Raw genomic sequence first — 17,912 nt, 5'->3', positions numbered from 1 at the left:
AGATTAGAAAAAAAATGACCAAGAGCTGAAATAAAAACATGAATGGACAGGCCTTACCGCAAGGATACACTTCGGGCACCTCCATAACCCTCTGGGAATTTCAGGGAGGGGTGGCAATAAGCAGAAAATATGGTAATTGTCATTACAACCTTCACAGAGAAGCAGCTTATCATCCTCCTCCTCTCGGGAGCATATTCGGCAAACATATGAGTTAAACTACCAGGAAAAAAGAAAGTAAAAATGTAATCTTTCTGTATCATGATACCTGAACTCAGGTTTCCAGTTATTTCATTGCAAATACTTACTACCAGTCAATGATTATGCAAAGTACTACTCATGAGTTTATTATATGGCCAAAAAAAAAAATTACAAAATGATGTAATATGTTCATAACAGAACTATATCTATGTGTTCTTGAAGCTATAAAACAGACTCCCACATGCTGTTTAATGTGAACTAAATAATTTGAGAATTACATAAAAGAACAAAGAAAATTTAGCTACATTCAGTTAATAATAACTGGTATAACAAAATAACTGATACAAATAACTCTTAGAGAGTTGTCTATTTAATTAATCTGACCATTTCTTAATAGGATTATTCATTCTTTTGCAGATGAGCTCCTTGAGTTCCCTATATAGTCTGCAATGAATGGTCAAAGTGCAGAAGAAAATAATAGACAACATATCTCCTATTTTTTTAAGAGTTCTTTGTTTTAGGGCATGTATGATTGTGGGGGGGGGGGGGGGGGGTGGGAAGAAGAGACAGAAAGACAGACAGTGAGTTGTAACAAAGAAATCACCCTCCAGGTGAATGGCTGTGTCTCAATCTGTTTTCCTCTGTTCTCATTGGATCTTGGGCATGTGAACACACACGCAAGGTGTGAGTTAAAAGCCACTGAATCAGAGACTCAAACAGCAGTCGGCCCTGTGGAAGTCCAGTGACATATCCGCTACGCCATCTGCTGGCATCACTTTCCAACATCTCTTATCATAAGGATGACACAAATCAAAAGCATACTTAGATACCACTTAACCAGGTCAGAATGACTTGGATCAAGAAAATAAAGAATGATTAGGACTGGCAAGGCTATGGTAGAAGGGGAACCTTCCTGTGCTGCTGCTGGGATTCTAAATTGGCATGGCCATTATGGCAAACATGAAATTGCACACCTATATTTATTGCAATATTATTCACAACTCCTAAGACACAGAAACAACTTACATACCAAGAACTGGTGACTAAATTGAAAACCTCTGACACTAGTACATTATGGAATACTATACTCCGCCACACAATTCGGTCATAACAAACAATGAAATCCTATCACTTGATACAAAGTAGGTGACTATAGAAGATTTAATGGTAAGAGAAATAAGCCAGACTATAGAAGACATACACTGTAAACCCCTGCTCAATACATACTGAAGATCTGCATTCTGGCAGAAATTGAAAAATGCAAAGATATAATAGTTGGGAGGGAAAGTGTAAAAAAACTATATGGGGATAGGTGGTTAGAGAGTAGAGAATGAGTAGGAGGGGCTCAGAAAAAATAATTAACAGACATAAGAACGTAAAATTCTCTATTAAAAGTGACATACATGGTAATATCCTCAATTTAACATACTACTGTGTACTTTGAAAAGTCATATTATGTGCTACAGAGAAGAACTACAACTAAATGTGAATGAGAAATCATTAAATCAAATTTAAAAAGAAAAGTGGTACAGATGATAAGTTTAACATAAAAAATCATTTATTTCTGTTATTCTCCTGAAAAGTTTACTAAGTGTTTATTTGCACTGTAAAGAATGTATTCAGTTTGGACAACAATTGAGATAGTCTACCAAGTAATAGCTCCTAAGAACAGACACATTAATAAAAGTCTATAGGGGTCAGCAGGCAGCATGATGGTTAAGATGCTGGACTCCCACAGGGCCAACTGTCATTCAAGTCCTGGACCCTGGAGCTTGAAAATAACATTGCTGAGTATATGTGCACGCTATGTCCAAAATTCCAGAAGAATGGGGTTGAAGGGATTGTGGCATGACCATTTTCCTAGGTGTGATTTCTCACTTTTCCTCACCTTTTCTTTCTCCAGCAAGTGCACATACCCAATAGCCAAAAAAAAAAAAAATCCATGTACTTGTCACCCAAAGACCAAAAAAAAAAAAAAAAAAAAAAAAAAAAAAAAGTCCTCAGACCTTGGGCTTCGCTGATACTACAAAAACACACTAAAAATCTATTTAAAAAGAAAACAAACTAGTAAATTTTAGCAAGACAGATTCACTTTTGAAAAGACTACTGGCAGTGAACAGGATGGAGTACTCGATGAAAATAAAGAAGTAAATCAGTAAACAGAGTAAAGCTAAATCACAGAATAAGAGATAGAAGAAAATGTGCTGACTGTGTATATATGTGTGTACATATATATACTTAAACATTCTAAGTGTCCAAGAACTGATGACTGGATTGAAAAAATGTAACACATACATACAAAGATACAAAGGTAGAAACATAAACACATGCACGCACATACATAAATGTGTACATAATATATATGCACATCTGCCAGTAAAAAACAAAGACTTCAGAGAGTTATAAACAACAGACTTTATAAAGTCAGTCTTAAAAATATGAATGTAAGTTTTTTATTGAAAGTAATATACACGGTAATATCCTCGATATCACATACTACTGCATAGTTTGAAAAGCCATATTGTGTGCAATAGACAAATACATCAATTAAATGTGAATAAGAAATCACAAAATTAAATTTAAAAACTGGTGCAGATGGCAAGTTAAACTATTATTCTAATGAAAAGTTTACTAGTATTCATTTGAATACTAGTAGTAAATACTACGTATTCAATATAAAAAAAATCATAATCCAGGGAAATGCAAATAAAAAGTATAATATCTTCAGGTATCTTCCAGAATGACTGAAGGAAAACAAAATTGTCCATTCTAATTACTAGTGAGGATGTGCACCAACTTGAACTGTCATCCATTACTAGTAGTAAATTGGTCAACCATTTTTTAAAAGAGCCTATGTATAACCTTAGTCACAGCAATTCCAATTCTAATTACATATACAAAGAAATGTCTACATGTTACGTAAAGGTATATCATTCTAATATTCATTGTAGTATTATTTGCAATAGCTCCAAAATTGAAAAAAAAAATATGTATATAAAAAATCCATGACAGGAAAACAATGAAAACTCATACAATACAATGAATTTTTTAACTATAACACTGGAACAAAGCCAACAGAGAAAAGAATATGCAATATGCAAAATCAATCACGAATTTTTGCATATGCACATTATATTGCAGTAAAAAATAAAACAGAACTAGTTGATCAGTTGGTAGAACAAAAGTCATGGTCTCCAGGCTCCAAAACTAGATGACAAGATCTACCTTGTGATAATCCTTAAGATGTACGACAAAAGGAGCTAGTAGGTGGCATGGTGGTTAAGACTTGCACTCCCACTTTGCTAACCAAGGTTTGAGTGTGCCAGACCTAGGAGCTTAAAAATCATGTCAGGTTAAAAAAAAAATCTCACAGGTGCATTTGTGTGCATATGTGTGTGAACGCATGCACATGTGGAGAAAAAAGGAATGCAGAGTGGCCATCCCCCTGAAGGGGTGATTTCTCTCCTCTCCATCTGTCTCCAGTAAGAGCATATGCCCTATGGCAAAACCTAAAGAAAGAGAACACCCCAAAAACAAAAAAAAAAAAAAAAAAAAAAAAAAAAAAAAAGTCCTCAGACCTTGGGCTTCGCTGATACTACAAAAACACACTAAAAATCTATTTAAAAAGAAAACAAACTAGTAAATTTTAGCAAGACAGATTCACTTTTGAAAAGACTACTGGCAGTGAACAGGATGGAGTACTCGATGAAAATAAAGAAGTAAATCAGTAAACAGAGTAAAGCTAAATCACAGAATAAGAGATAGAAGAAAATGTGCTGACTGTGTATATATGTGTGTACATATATATACTTAAACATTCTAAGTGTCCAAGAACTGATGACTGGATTGAAAAAATGTAACACATACATACAAAGATACAAAGGTAGAAACATAAACACATGCACGCACATACATAAATGTGTACATAATATATATGCACATCTGCCAGTAAAAAACAAAGACTTCAGAGAGTTATAAACAACAGACTTTATAAAGTCAGTCTTAAAAATATGAATGTAAGTTTTTTATTGAAAGTAATATACACGGTAATATCCTCGATATCACATACTACTGCATAGTTTGAAAAGCCATATTGTGTGCAATAGACAAATACATCAATTAAATGTGAATAAGAAATCACAAAATTAAATTTAAAAACTGGTGAAGATGGCAAGTTAAACTATTATTCTAATGAAAAGTTTACTAGTATTCATTTGAATACTAGTAGTAAATACTACGTATTCAATATAAAAAAAATCATAATCCAGGGAAATGCAAATAAAAAGTATAATATCTTCAGGTATCTTCCAGAATGACTGAAGGAAAACAAAATTGTCCATTCTAATTACTAGTGAGGATGTGCACCAACTTGAACTGTCATCCATTACTAGTAGTAAATTGGTCAACCATTTTTTAAAAGAGCCTATGTATAACCTTAGTCACAGCAATTCCAATTCTAATTACATATACAAAGAAATGTCTACATGTTACGTAAAGGTATATCATTCTAATATTCATTGTAGTATTATTTGCAATAGCACCAAAATTGAAAAAAAAAATATGTATATAAAAAATCCAGGACAGGAAAACAATGAAAACTCATACAATACAATGAATTTTTTAACTATAACACTGGAACAAAGCCAACAGAGAAAAGAATATGCAATATGCAAAATCAATCACGAATTTTTGCATATGCACATTATATTGCAGTAAAAAATAAAACAGAACTAGTTGATCAGTTGGTAGAACAAAAGTCATGGTCTCCAGGCTCCAAAACTAGATGACAAGATCTACCTTGTGATAATCCTTAAGATGTACGACAAAAGGAGCTAGTAGGTGGCATGGTGGTTAAGACTTGCACTCCCACTTTGCTAACCAAGGTTTGAGTGTGCCAGACCTAGGAGCTTAAAAATCATGTCAGGTTAAAAAAAAAATCTCACAGGTGCATTTGTGTGCATATGTGTGTGAACGCATGCACATGTGGAGAAAAAAGGAATGCAGAGTGGCCATCCCCCTGAAGGGGTGATTTCTCTCCTCTCCATCTGTCTCCAGTAAGAGCATATGCCCTATGGCAAAACCTAAATGAATAGAAAAAAGTGCAATAGAGAGGTAACTGAAGACACAATAGGTAATAAAGATAAGTTAATAGCGATCAGATGAAGATAACTAGAGAAATACAGGCATCTAGAGCTCAAAGTAAAAGGGTATAATTCTGGAAAATCAAATTACATGAGAGAAAACAAAAATTACCAAAACAAGATTATATTAGCTATATAGAAAAGAGAATCACAAAAGGAAATGCACCATTTTAAAACATTTAAGTGATTATAAAAATCTTTCAGGTAAGGTGTAGGAAAAAGGATAAAAAAAAGATGATGACAACAAAAATAAAACTTTATACAAGAGAGGCACTACTAGGTTTTCAGAAATGTCATGGCATTTTTTTTCTATTGTTCCTTGTAAAAATGCATCATGACTTTTTCAACAATCAAATATTATGTAAATATGATGTCTGGGTGACCTGAAACACTGAGCGGGGAGAAAAAAAAAGCTCCCTCAAATTTAAACTGAAAAGAAAATGCTTAGTTTAATGGAAAATTCTATACAGGAACTCTGCTCCTTACTTCAACATCCTGAATAATTTTATTACACTTCAAGGTCATTGATCTGTTTTTAGAGAAAGGATTCAGGAGTAAGCAGAAAATGTTCAAGAAATTAGGTTTGACTTTTAGGTTTTATCTAATCTTTGGTTTTATCTAAGATCAAAATAGTTCTCCAGGCCTAGCCGCAGTGGTTTGTGCTAAGATGCCATGTTTGACAGACTGGTACCATATGGAAAGCCCAAGATCGATTTCCAGTCAACTTAAAGGCTGAATATAGAGACAATGTTTGACTGTAATGCCAGATGCTCAGGAGGATACAAGAGGAGGATCATGCTATCTTAAAGCAAAACAAGAAAAACTAGAGGCTTACAAAACCATAAAAGAGTCCTTACAAACTGGGTACAGCTATGATTCTTCTGCAGCCTCGTGGTCATCTCGGTACAAGGCTCTAGGCTGTCCTCTTTAGACAATGATAATGACACCTTTTCATCTCCTCTTGATTCTTCCTTCCCTGTAACATTAGGGGAGCATATGATCCCTTCTTTATCCATGAAGTCAGAAAAAACTATGAAAACAAATTTCCCCTGTATCAATGTAAACAAACTCTCTCTCCCACGGAAGAGAGAATATTTTAGTACTTTTAATACTGTAACCCCTCATTCTGTCTCAGCCTGTTAAATCCTACCTTTCTTGCGCAAAGTTTTGTCCTTAGCCATGAGGCCCAAGCCCATCATCTTGGGGCCTGCCCCATATATCTGTAGTTTCTTTAGCTCTGGATTCTTTTCAATGTCCTCCTCTGTAGGCTCTGGCTATTAAAAGAGATTTAAAGAAGGAAGTAAATTTCACATGTATGGACATAGCATTTTCTAGGCAAGATCTAGACTTTCATATTTGAGAACCATCCTATGGCCTATCAACAAGCAAATAAAGTCACACAGAATGAAATCAGCTAGACTATCTTTTTTAAGAGTTTTTGCCATAGAATGCATGTGCTCACCAGAGACAGAGAAAAGAGAAAGTGAGAAATTATCCCCTAGGTAGATGGGCCATACTTACAATTTCCTCTCTTCCACTCTCATCTCAGAGGCGCACATACAAAAGCACCCAGTATGATTTTTAAACCACCAGGTTCACAGCTCAAACATAGTCAACCATGTGGGAGTCTAGAACCTTAACCACTCTACCTTAACCTGAGGACAGAACTTTTTTTTTTTTAAGTATTTATTAATTACGTATCTTTACCTATTAGTAAGGAGTGACAAGACAGGAGCAAATGAATAGAAAGATCTGGAAGATAATTCTTTCGTTAGTTTTTCTGGTGGCATGAAAGATGTAAAATAATACTATAGGAGCCAGAAGGTGGCGTGGTAGTTGAAACAATGACTAACACATAGTCAACTGAGGTTTGAGTACTGGATCTGGCAGTTTGCTCTCTCATTTTCCCTCTCTCTCTGTTTCTCTCTGGTAGGCTATTAACTCAGATCATTCATGGGACCAGCAGTTAGTGTAATGGCTATGTCGCTGGACTCCCATGTAGTCAACTGTGGTTCACGTCCTGGACCTAGTGGCTTAAAACTCACACTGGGCACATGTGCATGTGTGCTCAAGATCCCAAGAGGAGAATAGAGGAGAAGGGATTGTGGAGTGGCCATCCACCCCAGGGGATGATTTCTCGTCTTCTGTCTCTCTGTCTCTGTCTCTGTCTGGTGAGCACACGTGCCCTATAGCAAAGAACTCTCAAAACAAAATAAAAAACTCAGATCATTCTAAGTAATTTTTTTTCCCCCACAGTGTAATTAGAGACCTGGGAAAATGGAGATCAACTTTGTAGAGAAATATCATTTTTCAGTACTTTTTTTTTTAACTAGACATTGTGAGATACACTTTATTTATAATTCAACAATTTTTATCTTACATAATTTAAATTAAATCCTTAATCTCCTTACCAATTTGTGTTACAGATTCCTCTATTATTTACAAATTTACACTTAAAAATATATGAATTCTTTCCTTAAAACATATGCATATATAAACACAAAAAATCATCTTTTTTTTTTTGGTTTGAGATTTTCTTTTTTTTTAATGTTTACCATAGGGCACAGGTGCTCACCAGAGAGAGAGAGAGAATCACCCCTTAGGGAGATGGCCATGCAGCAATACCATCTCCTTCATTCTCCTCTTGGAATTTTAGGAATGCACATACATGTACCTGGCATGATATTTAAGTCACTGGGTCCAGGACTTGAACTGTGGTCTTTCATATGAGAGTCTAGCACCTTAACCACCACACCACCTGCTGAAGTTGGGGTTTTATTTTATGTCCATAGAAACTGGGGCAAGGGCAACATTTATTTCACAAGCTCAAACACGGGAACACAGTCATGTATCAGGGTAACATTTCATTAAACATCAAATCATGTATCCAACAACAGTCCCATAAGATCTTTGAAGCTATACCAGCTATACCATTTAATCTAGACATGGAGTGGGAACATCACTATGTAAAAACACTCTATGATTGGGGCCAGCAGGTGGAGTTAAGTCACTTGACTACCACTGGCAGACCACAGTTTGAGTTCCAGTCCTGGAGGCTTTAAGACATGCTGAGTGCACGTATGTATATGTGCCCAAAATACCAAGAGAATGAGGAGAAAAAGCTGTTGAGTGCCCTTCCCGAAGAGGGGTGATTTCACACTTGTCCTCTTTGTAGCTCTCCTTCCAGTGAGCACATATGCCCTAAGGCCAAATTCTTTAAAAACAAAACAAAACAAAACAAAAAACTTCAGGATCTTCACACAAAGATGAAACTGTCTAATGCTATATTTGTCAGAACACAGTACCACCACCAAGAAATTCAAGCTTATAATTTTCCCAGAAATATTTGAACTCAGGTTTTGTTTTTACAAAGCACTGAGCTTTTTTCCAACATGTAGGGCACTGTAAACAGTAATAAAATTAATTTTATTAACCATATTTTCATCCTGTGTACTTCATAATGTTTGAATATCTTGAGAAGGACCTATTACTCATCCCAGAGCCAGCTAACACCGAGAGAGTAAACAATCTGTTGGTAACAAGATTGGTAACAATCAGTCTTTCACATATAAATCAAAAAACCCTAAGTCCAAACCCTAAAACATCCCCTTTATCTCATTTTCACATACAAAGTCAGTATTTCCCATTGCTAATCACTCCAGGGAGACCAGCAGTTGGTGCAATGGCTATGTCACTGGGCTCCCATGTAGCTGACTCTGGTTCAAGTCCCGGCCAGTGGCTTAAACTCATGCTGGGCACATTTGTGTACATGCCGAAGATCCTGAGAGGAGAATGGAGAAGGGATTGTGGTGTGGCCATCTCCCCTGAGGGTTGACTTCTTGCTTTCTGTCTCTCTTTCTGGTGAGCACACATGTTGTATAGCAAAAACTTCTCCAAAATAATAAAAATTAAATAAATAAATAAATCCAGGACCAGGTACCACATACCTACAGATAGTCCCCATCCTCCAAAGCTCAGTGGAATTATACTATTCCAACTACCCAATCCTCAAATGTCTACACTGCTCAGACTTGCCTTTGCTGCAGCATCCTTGATAAAAATTATGGCCTGTGCTTGTGCCTCCTGATGAACCCTGGTATTTCTCTCTATGGTCTTAGGTGGTGTGACGTTCCTTTTACAAGAAGGAAACTGTCAGAAACATTAAATACTTCTTTTTGAAGTATTGATGTCTCTTTATTGTCGCTGAATCATCTTTATAACTTAAGATCTGATTGACATAGTAAAATCCATATATACTTGTGATATTGTTCAGATAGAGTAAAAAGTTTAACAGGAGGTTGTATTTGTTCATTTGTTGTTGGGTTTTATGTTTTATTTATTTATTTATTTTCAGATTTTGCTTTATAGCATGTCTGCTTGCCGGAGAGAAAAGGTTCAGTGGGTTGGCAGAGTGAGAAATCACCTTCTGTGGGGTTGGCCCACCCCAATGCCTTCTCCTCCACTCTCCTCTCAAGATTTTGGGCAAACATTCACACATGCCTGGTGTTAATTTTCAAGTCACTGGGTCTGGGACTCAAAACACACACTTGGCCTTGGGGTCCATCCAGTGCCTTAACCTCCACACCATCTGCTGGCCCCAGTTATATATATTTAAATTATGATTTTAGTAAAACCTGCTACTACTACCAAGAGTGCATGTTGCCCATGTCCTCATATCCTTAACAAATTCTGACTTTCCTCATCAGTTGTGTGCAAAAGACTAAAGTTATTGGGACCAGCAGTTAGTGTAAATGCCTGCGTCACTGAACTTCCACGTAGTTGACCATGGTTCGAGTCCCTGACCAGGTGGCTTAAACTCAGGCCAGGCGCATGTGCATGGTTGGCCAAGATCCTGAGAGGAAAATGGAGAAGAAGGGATTGCGGCGTGGCCATCCACCCTGGGGGTGATTTCTTGCTTTTTTTATCTCTCTGCACACGCCCTCAAGCAAAAACCTCTCCCCCCATCCAAAAAAAAAAAAAACTAAGAAGTTATTTAATATTTTGAATTTTAACTGAGTTTAAACACTTCTGACTCATTCAATAGGGTTAATATAAGAAGAAGTTAGAGGACCAGCAGTTGGCATAATGGCTATTTCACTGGATTTCCATGCAGTCGACCATAGTTTGAGTCTCGGACTCAGTGGCTTAAACTCACGCCAGGCACATGTGCATGTGTGCCCAACATCCCAAGAAGAAATGTAGGAGAAGGGATTGTGGTGTGGCCATCTCCTCTAGCTTTGTTTATGCTTTATGTAAATTGATTTATAGTATTTGTCCTTTTAATGCTTTGGAAGTACTATCCCTATTTTTCATTTTAGTCACTCACAGGGTTTTCCAAAAATTTTTAAATCTTTTGAGTAGGGGCCATAAAATGGTGAAATGGTTATGTCACTGGAAACCACGGAGTCAACCAATTTCAAGTCCTGGATCTGGCAGCTTAAAACTCACACTGGACATGTGTCCATGCATGCACAAAATCCTGAGAGAATGGAAGAGAAGGAATATAGCATAGGGGGTTGATTTCTTGTTTCTTCTGCCTCTCCAGCAAGTACATACACACTAAAGCAAAAATCTCTCTCTCAAAAAAAAAAAAAAAAAATCTTTTTGAGTAAAAAAGACAACCCACTTCCTAGGAAAAAAAAAATACCTAAATGCCCATTTGATCTTGAAAATGTTTTGCAATCTTAGCTGGTACTTAGAATTTTCAAACACGCTTTACTGTTTTTTAAATTATTTATGTGATAATTTTTCTATTTTTTAAAAGACTTCTTTCTATAAAGAATTAAAATTGCAAATTCAGAATCTAGCTGAACCTCAATAATATGAACTAATTACTTATCTTTTTTATGCTTTATTTTGCAATGTTAAAATATTTCTAGATTTAATTTTTATTAGAATTGAGCTGGTTTGTTGGTCTAGTGGTTAAAGGAGCTATTATCCACATGTGCAGACCACGCTGTTTAGAGTTCCAGTCTCACTGACATGAAAACTACACTAGTCATATGTTGATTATGCTCCCAAATTCCTGATGGAAGGGAGTAGAAGGGATTGTAGTATGATCACATCCCACTGGAAACTGCTTTCTTTCTGCCTCTCTCACTATCTCCCTTCATGTGCCCTCAAGCTATTACAAAAATAAAATAATTAGGATTATTTACAAAATACCTTACAATACACAAATCATCCTACTTAAGATATTTGAAAGAAACAGGGACAAGGAGATGGCATAATGGCTACATGGCTGAACTTCCACATAGATGACCGTGGTTCAAGTCCCAGACCAGGCAGCTTAAAACTCATGCTGAGCAGATGTGCATCCATGCCCAAAATCCACAGAAGAGGATGGAGAAGAAGGGACTGTGGCGTGGCCATCTCCCCTGGGGAGTGATTTCTCACTTTGTCTCTCTGGCAACCAAAAAGTGCATTACAGTAAAGATTTCTCTTAAAAAAATATAAATTCAGAGAAACATACTCAAATGTTACAAAAATAATATATATGGAACATTAAAAACAGGCTGTATTAGATAAGAAATTATGAAACTGAATTTTTTCTAAGTTTCTTTATATTATGATGTTTGATATGTTAAAAAAATCTTAATGGCTAGGAGAAACTACTCTTGCCAGTTCGTAGGAGATCATCAAAGAGTACAGCCAGAAGCCTGTCTTTAATACATACACTTACTAACACAGAGCCAAATCCACTCTGACCTCAAACTCCAGGAGGCAATTTTCATTTGCTTTAATAATTCCAGGGTCTGGTGCAAGGCAACTAGCATAACTAAAAACCTGGAATCTACCAAACTAGGCAATCTGAAACTGTCAATTTTGCCTTGCCTTTCCTGTGGGAATCCCAATAAAGATCATGGCCTAGAATATCCTATTGTTACTATTAATTCTGTCTCCTGATCAATGCTGGTGTTTCCCTAAAACCCTACATGGCATGGAGTGATATTATGTCTAGGACTTCATTTTCCTGAGCCTCTCTTGTGTTGGCCCATCCTAAACACCACAAAGATCACCAAACAAAAATCAGTAGCTAATAAAACAATGAAAACTGTTCAGAGTGTTTTGCAAAAAACATTTGAAAATTCACAAATATTAACTAAAAACTATATTAAATGTGTTTGCTTTTAAAATGTGTTAAAATGGGGTCAGTAGGTGGCACAGACATTAAGGTGGGTTGGATCTCACAATGGCAACTTTCACAATCAAGACCTGAACCTAGCAGCTTGATTATCATGCAGGGTGGGGATGATTTCTCACTTTGTCTTTCTTTGGGACAGAGCCTGTGTCCATGCTATAAAGTAAAACTATAAAAAAGAAAAAAGCTATAAAAAATTTTGTTTAAGCAAAATTACAATATAAATATCATAACCATACACATGAATAAAATGTCATATTTATATTCAATTAATTCTAGATTGTTTCCACTATGTATTAAAAAAATAGGTTATAGAAATAGATTTTTCTTCAATAGCAGATAGGATTCCAGAAAAAACTCCAGATAGAGAGGAAAAAAAAAGAGATACTCACATCAGGCTGCAGTCTTTTTGCCCGTCGACTATAGCTAGTAAACTTTGAAGGCTGGACAGACTGTCTGAGGGGAATGCTGTGAGGTGTGTATTCCTTGTCTTTCTCTTCAGTGTCAAATGGGTGAAATAGATTTTTCTTCAATAGCAGATAGGATTCCAGAAAAAACTCCAGATAGAGAGGAAAAAAAAAGAGATACTCACATCAGGCTGCAGTCTTTTTGCCCGTCGACTATAGCTAGTAAACTTTGAAGGCTGGACAGACTGTCTGAGGGGAATGCTGTGAGGTGTGTATTCCTTGTCTTTCTCTTCAGTGTCAAATGGGTGTGTGTCACACTGCTAGATAAAAAAATTATGCCAGGAGTTAATTCACATTTCTGATTAACAAATAATTAAGCATTCCCTTCACCTTAAACCTCTAACAAAGAAAATGCCCTGAATTATAAAAACCCATCCCTTTTGTTTTCTCAGGTGACTAAACACATAAGCCTTGGCTATGAATGAGCAGAAGAGCATAGTCAGTCTAGATCTGAACCTGCACTTGTATCTGATTCTGCATACTGAAGCTTTTTTTGTGCTTCTAATTCCTGATCTGAAAAACACTAAAAAGTTACATAGGTTACATAGATTAAATATGTGTCTAAATATATGAGGTATTTTGACTTTTTTATAAAGTAAAAAAAGTCTGCAAACTTAAAATCTAAAATTTATAATTATTTAAATCATTCAGCTAAATCAGTTCTTATTCTTTAAATACAAGTAATACAAAGTTTTTTCCCTCTAAGACTCCTCTAAATAGACAATCCCTAGGAAGATTAGCAATTTCACAAAATTAGATTTTTTACGCAGGCAACCTACTAACTGCTAGTCTACTATTGCTTTTACAAAAAGGTCTTAGTTGACACCAGCCTAAAATAGAGGAAAAGGACATTCTAGTTCTTATTTAACTACCCTAGCAATAATAAAATTTGTTCATACAAACAAGATACAAAATATTTTCCAGGGCCAACTGCTGCCAAATTCTGACTTTTATCAAAAGACTCAGACTCTCTAAACCTTAACTATGAATGAGTAAAGTCTAATCGTGAAAAGAGAAGAAAAAGCAACAGGAATAAATCAGATGAGACTCAAACCAGATTAAGGTTCTCACCACAAGATTGGCTCCAGACTGAAACATTTCATAGGGGTAAATAATGTGTTCATAGTGAGATCGTAGCAGGGAGCCAATGTTTTTGCCTTGTGGGTAATTAAGGCGCTGGGCAACTCGGGCCCACCGACGGTCCTTACAGATGGCTTCATAGCCACCCTCCTCTGTCACAACCTGAAAAGAAAAGGAAGAGTATGGGTGACCTATGAGTGGAGTGGAGACTGACAAAAAAATAGCAATGGGTCTTGAAAACTGTAACTGTGAATGAAAACCAGACAGAAATCCTGCTGGGCTCTTCTTTCAGACCTAGGTATAATATTCTATTACAGAAGATTTTTCAGCCAACGGATATAACTTGCTTTTCCTTTTGTAAGGCTTTTACCTTATTAAGGCTGTAGAGGTCCAAGATCTTCCGCTCTACATTGGGAATCTTTAATGAAGAGCCTTGGATTTCCCAGAATTTTGCAATCTGATCCAGATAGTTCAGCTTCACTGTGGTCTGGGCCTAGGAAAGTGAAGCACTATGAGGTTGGTTTACTTTTTAACTCACATTTGGTCCAGTCTTAAGTAGATTTGTATTATTCCATAGCACCTTCAGTTCTCTTCTAATGTTCTACACCTAGGCTTCACTGCCTAACTCATCATGGTTATCTAACAAAGGTCAAATAAACTGACTCTTTAAGATGAGTAAGGAATAAAAAGTCTATAATTAAAATTCTTCAACTCTAATAATTATGCTTGGGCTTAAAAACCATTTGACTTAAGGTACCCTTCTAGAGTATAGAGACATAATCAAAGAAACTAAAATACATACCTAATTCAAAAACTTTAGCTATTATGGCCAGCAGTAAGGTGGTTATGGAGGCTGGCTCCCATGTGATTTAATGTGTGATTTCAAGTACTGGAACTGGCAGTTTGAGAAATATTCTGGGTGCAAGTACGAGCAAGCTCAAAAATCCCAAAGAGAGGGAATATAGGAAACAGGGCTATACCACAACCATTCACCATGAGCTGTGCTTTCTCACTCTCTCTTTTTCTCTCTCTCTTACTGGTGATGACACATGCTCTCTAGCAAATTGAGAAAAAAAAAAAAAGGCAAAACAAAACTTGGACAACAAATCAGTTCCTCAATTATTCCTTCCTTATTCCAAGTCATCTGGAATGTCTGGTCACTGAACATAGTCAAAATTCTAATAACAGAAACTGCCAAATCATTCATATATATTTTTCACATATAATACTAAGCTGAATATTTAGACTTAATACTTTAAACAACTTTATCTCTTAAGGTCCATTTTATTTAAGTAGAATGCATGTAATATTGCCAGCATTACACTAGAAATTTAAAAGACACTATTTCTATAATGTATTCTGCTTTTGTTAAGGAAAAAAGAACTCAAGGAAAATTCAAAGTGATAAAATATGTAGATATGTGGAGAACAAATGGGAAAGTATGACTCTACTTCCTAATAGCTCTCAATTTAGCCATTCCTCAGAAAAAAAATTAAATCATTCATTTCAGAAATTTTTAAAATTTTTTTCTTTCTTTCTTTGTTTTTCCTTTGTCATAGGGCATGTGTGCTTACTGGAAAGAAACACAGAAGAAAAATCAGAAATCTCCCCCAGGGAGGATGGTATACTATCCACAATATAACTATAGACTATAACCCCTTCTCTTTTTTAGGCAAAGACAGATATGCCAAAAGTGATTTTCAAGCTCCTAAGTCTAGGACTCAAACTACCATCAGCCCTGTGGCAGTTTAGTGCTTTAACAAAATTGTAACCTAGGGGACCTCATTTTGGAAATTTAAAGCCTTATTCACATCATAGCATTTTACAGACCATAATTACCTATTTCATAGAAGAGTGTCTCCAAAGTCAATACTTTTGGAAATTATAAAGTTGAGGTTAGAACTAACTGCATTGGATTTCAAAGCCTAAATTTCTAAATAACCAGTGCTATAAAATATTAGGAACACAGATTAGAACTTGGCTTCCTCTGTAAAAGTGTGTCCACTTAATCTCACCTCTAGTTCATTTAGCCTCTGAATGCGAGGAGTAAATCTGAAATTGTCAACTTCTACTGCAAAGGGAGGTTGCCAGTCCTATAAGTAAATGAAAAAAAAGAACCTGGTAATTATGTCAATAGATGAAGGCTGTGAGAACTAGTATCATTTGTTTCTACCTTAATCTCTCCCTTTTAAGATTTGCAAGACAATAATTAATTATTTAATAATCAAGTAACTGTAAGCAAAAACAAAACCCCAGTCATCTAAATATCTTACTACTATCTTTCTTTCATTAAAAAAAGCTCCAAAAACAAAAGAAGGAAAACAAAAATTCTAGGCCTACTGGCTGATTATAAATGATTTTTTAAATAATGAGTCACAGCTAAAATGAATTTTTAAATAATGAGGCACAGCTAAATACAAACTAAGCTATTTGGGTTATGAGACATGTCCTTACTAAAATGAAGATAAACCTCATATTGATAGGAAATTATTTTATTTTCAAACCTAAGTCATTGTCTTTTCCTATTCCCAGCAATGTAAACAAGCTGAAACAACACGAAACATCCAAAGAGAAGAAAACGAATGTTGTAGTCAGGTTGAGTATCTAAGATGGTAAAAGCAGTATTCTGAGGAAATACTTAATGTATATTCTAGATATTTTAAACTTTTAAGATATTACCCAGGCTCTTTTACACTATGCATTCATAACTGAGCCAATTTCTACCTGTATCAATGGGTAGGTAGTGCTGAGTGTACACAAGAATAAGAGAGACCTCTATCTGGAATAACAATGTTATCTATGGCAAGGATTCCACATAACCTCCCATTCTTATCTTTGTCCTTAAAGCGTCCCAAGTCAGATGAGAGAAAGAAAACGTGCTGGGATTAACAGCAAAATGAAATCATATAATTGATCATTCCTTTCTTTTATATAGCAAATATCTCGAATGCCATATTTTCTTCAGTTTCAATATAGAAAAGCTATTTCTGTATTACAGATTAATGATAATGACAGCACAGTGTACAAACATAAATAACATCTGTAGCTAAATAAAGCTGTTATAATCCCATAAGAATCAGGCATAGGATATGAATTTTCGTGGCGTGTTATGAAGAACTACTGAAACAACTCAATTAACAACTTGGAGAACGTAGCACAAACCTAAGGCCCTTTGAAGTAGTACAGTTAACCCCACGTTCAAACCCCCTCTTTCTTCCTAATATTTCTTCTGAAGCTTACCTCAGGAGGACGAATCTTGCAAATGCCAGATTTTTCTGCGATGGGCCTGATTTTCGCTATGTAGCCCAGCGGGTCTCGGAATTCGGCCCAGGTAGGCTCGAATACAGGGCACTCCGGCGGCGGTAGAAAGTCGTCGAAAACACGTTCCATGATCGGAAAGAGTACTAAGCTGTAAAAACAATATTTACGCTTTCTTCAGTAATACTTAGCTTTTTTCCACTAAAGAATACAAACCAAACGTACTTTACTTCCTCCCTTACTATTTAATCCGTGCAGCTGCTTACCGACCGACACCACGCTCGGTTTTACAACCACCATCTTGACCCCTCTGCTTTGCCGTCTTTTACAAGCGTGTCACTCCGCGGATCAAATCAATTCCTCTGATCTTGAATTATTCCCAAACCTGAGAGTTTTGTATATGAGTCAAAAAAGTGAAAGGCGTTCACCTGAGAAAAGCCAGCCGATGAGAGCTGCTTCACTGACATTAAATACGTCTCCAGGGGAACTGAGAATGAAGAAATAGTATTGCCGGAACTTTTTTTTTAATGGAACTACTGCGCTCTTTACGCCTGCGCATTAAAAGGAAGGGCCATAAAAAAATTTAATGGGAGCGTGGGTTTTTTCTTAGGAAATCCCAGCTGGCAG

The 17,912-nt window shown here is 36.1% G+C and overlaps 1 protein-coding gene across 2 annotated transcripts in view; it reads right to left on the bottom strand.

The window, feature by feature from the left end:
* The window catches only part of LOC102494379 (lysine-specific demethylase 5C), a 57,391-nt gene that overhangs the window by 39,158 nt on the left and 321 nt on the right, over nt 1-17,912 (bottom strand). For both annotated transcript variants that reach the window (XM_027767868.1, XM_027767869.1), the window contains exons 2-10: nt 17,714-17,836; nt 17,268-17,436; nt 16,043-16,120; nt 14,398-14,520; nt 14,019-14,189; nt 13,073-13,207; nt 6,490-6,613; nt 6,197-6,315; nt 58-216 (exon numbers count right to left, since the gene is read on the bottom strand). In XM_027767868.1, the coding sequence (XP_027623669.1) occupies nt 58-216; nt 6,197-6,315; nt 6,490-6,613; nt 13,073-13,207; nt 14,019-14,189; nt 14,398-14,520; nt 16,043-16,120; nt 17,268-17,417 (1,059 nt within the window). In that variant the 5' untranslated portion in view covers nt 17,418-17,436; nt 17,714-17,836. The remainder of the gene's footprint in view (nt 1-57; nt 217-6,196; nt 6,316-6,489; nt 6,614-13,072; nt 13,208-14,018; nt 14,190-14,397; nt 14,521-16,042; nt 16,121-17,267; nt 17,437-17,713; nt 17,837-17,912) is intronic.

This window comes from Tupaia chinensis, unplaced genomic scaffold (assembly GCF_000334495.1).
Source record: "Tupaia chinensis unplaced genomic scaffold, TupChi_1.0 Scaffold144814_1, whole genome shotgun sequence".
Classification (NCBI taxonomy): domain Eukaryota; kingdom Metazoa; phylum Chordata; class Mammalia; order Scandentia; family Tupaiidae; genus Tupaia; species Tupaia belangeri.
The sequence above is the reverse complement of the archived record's forward strand: the minus strand, read 5'-3'. Positions and strand labels throughout refer to the sequence as shown.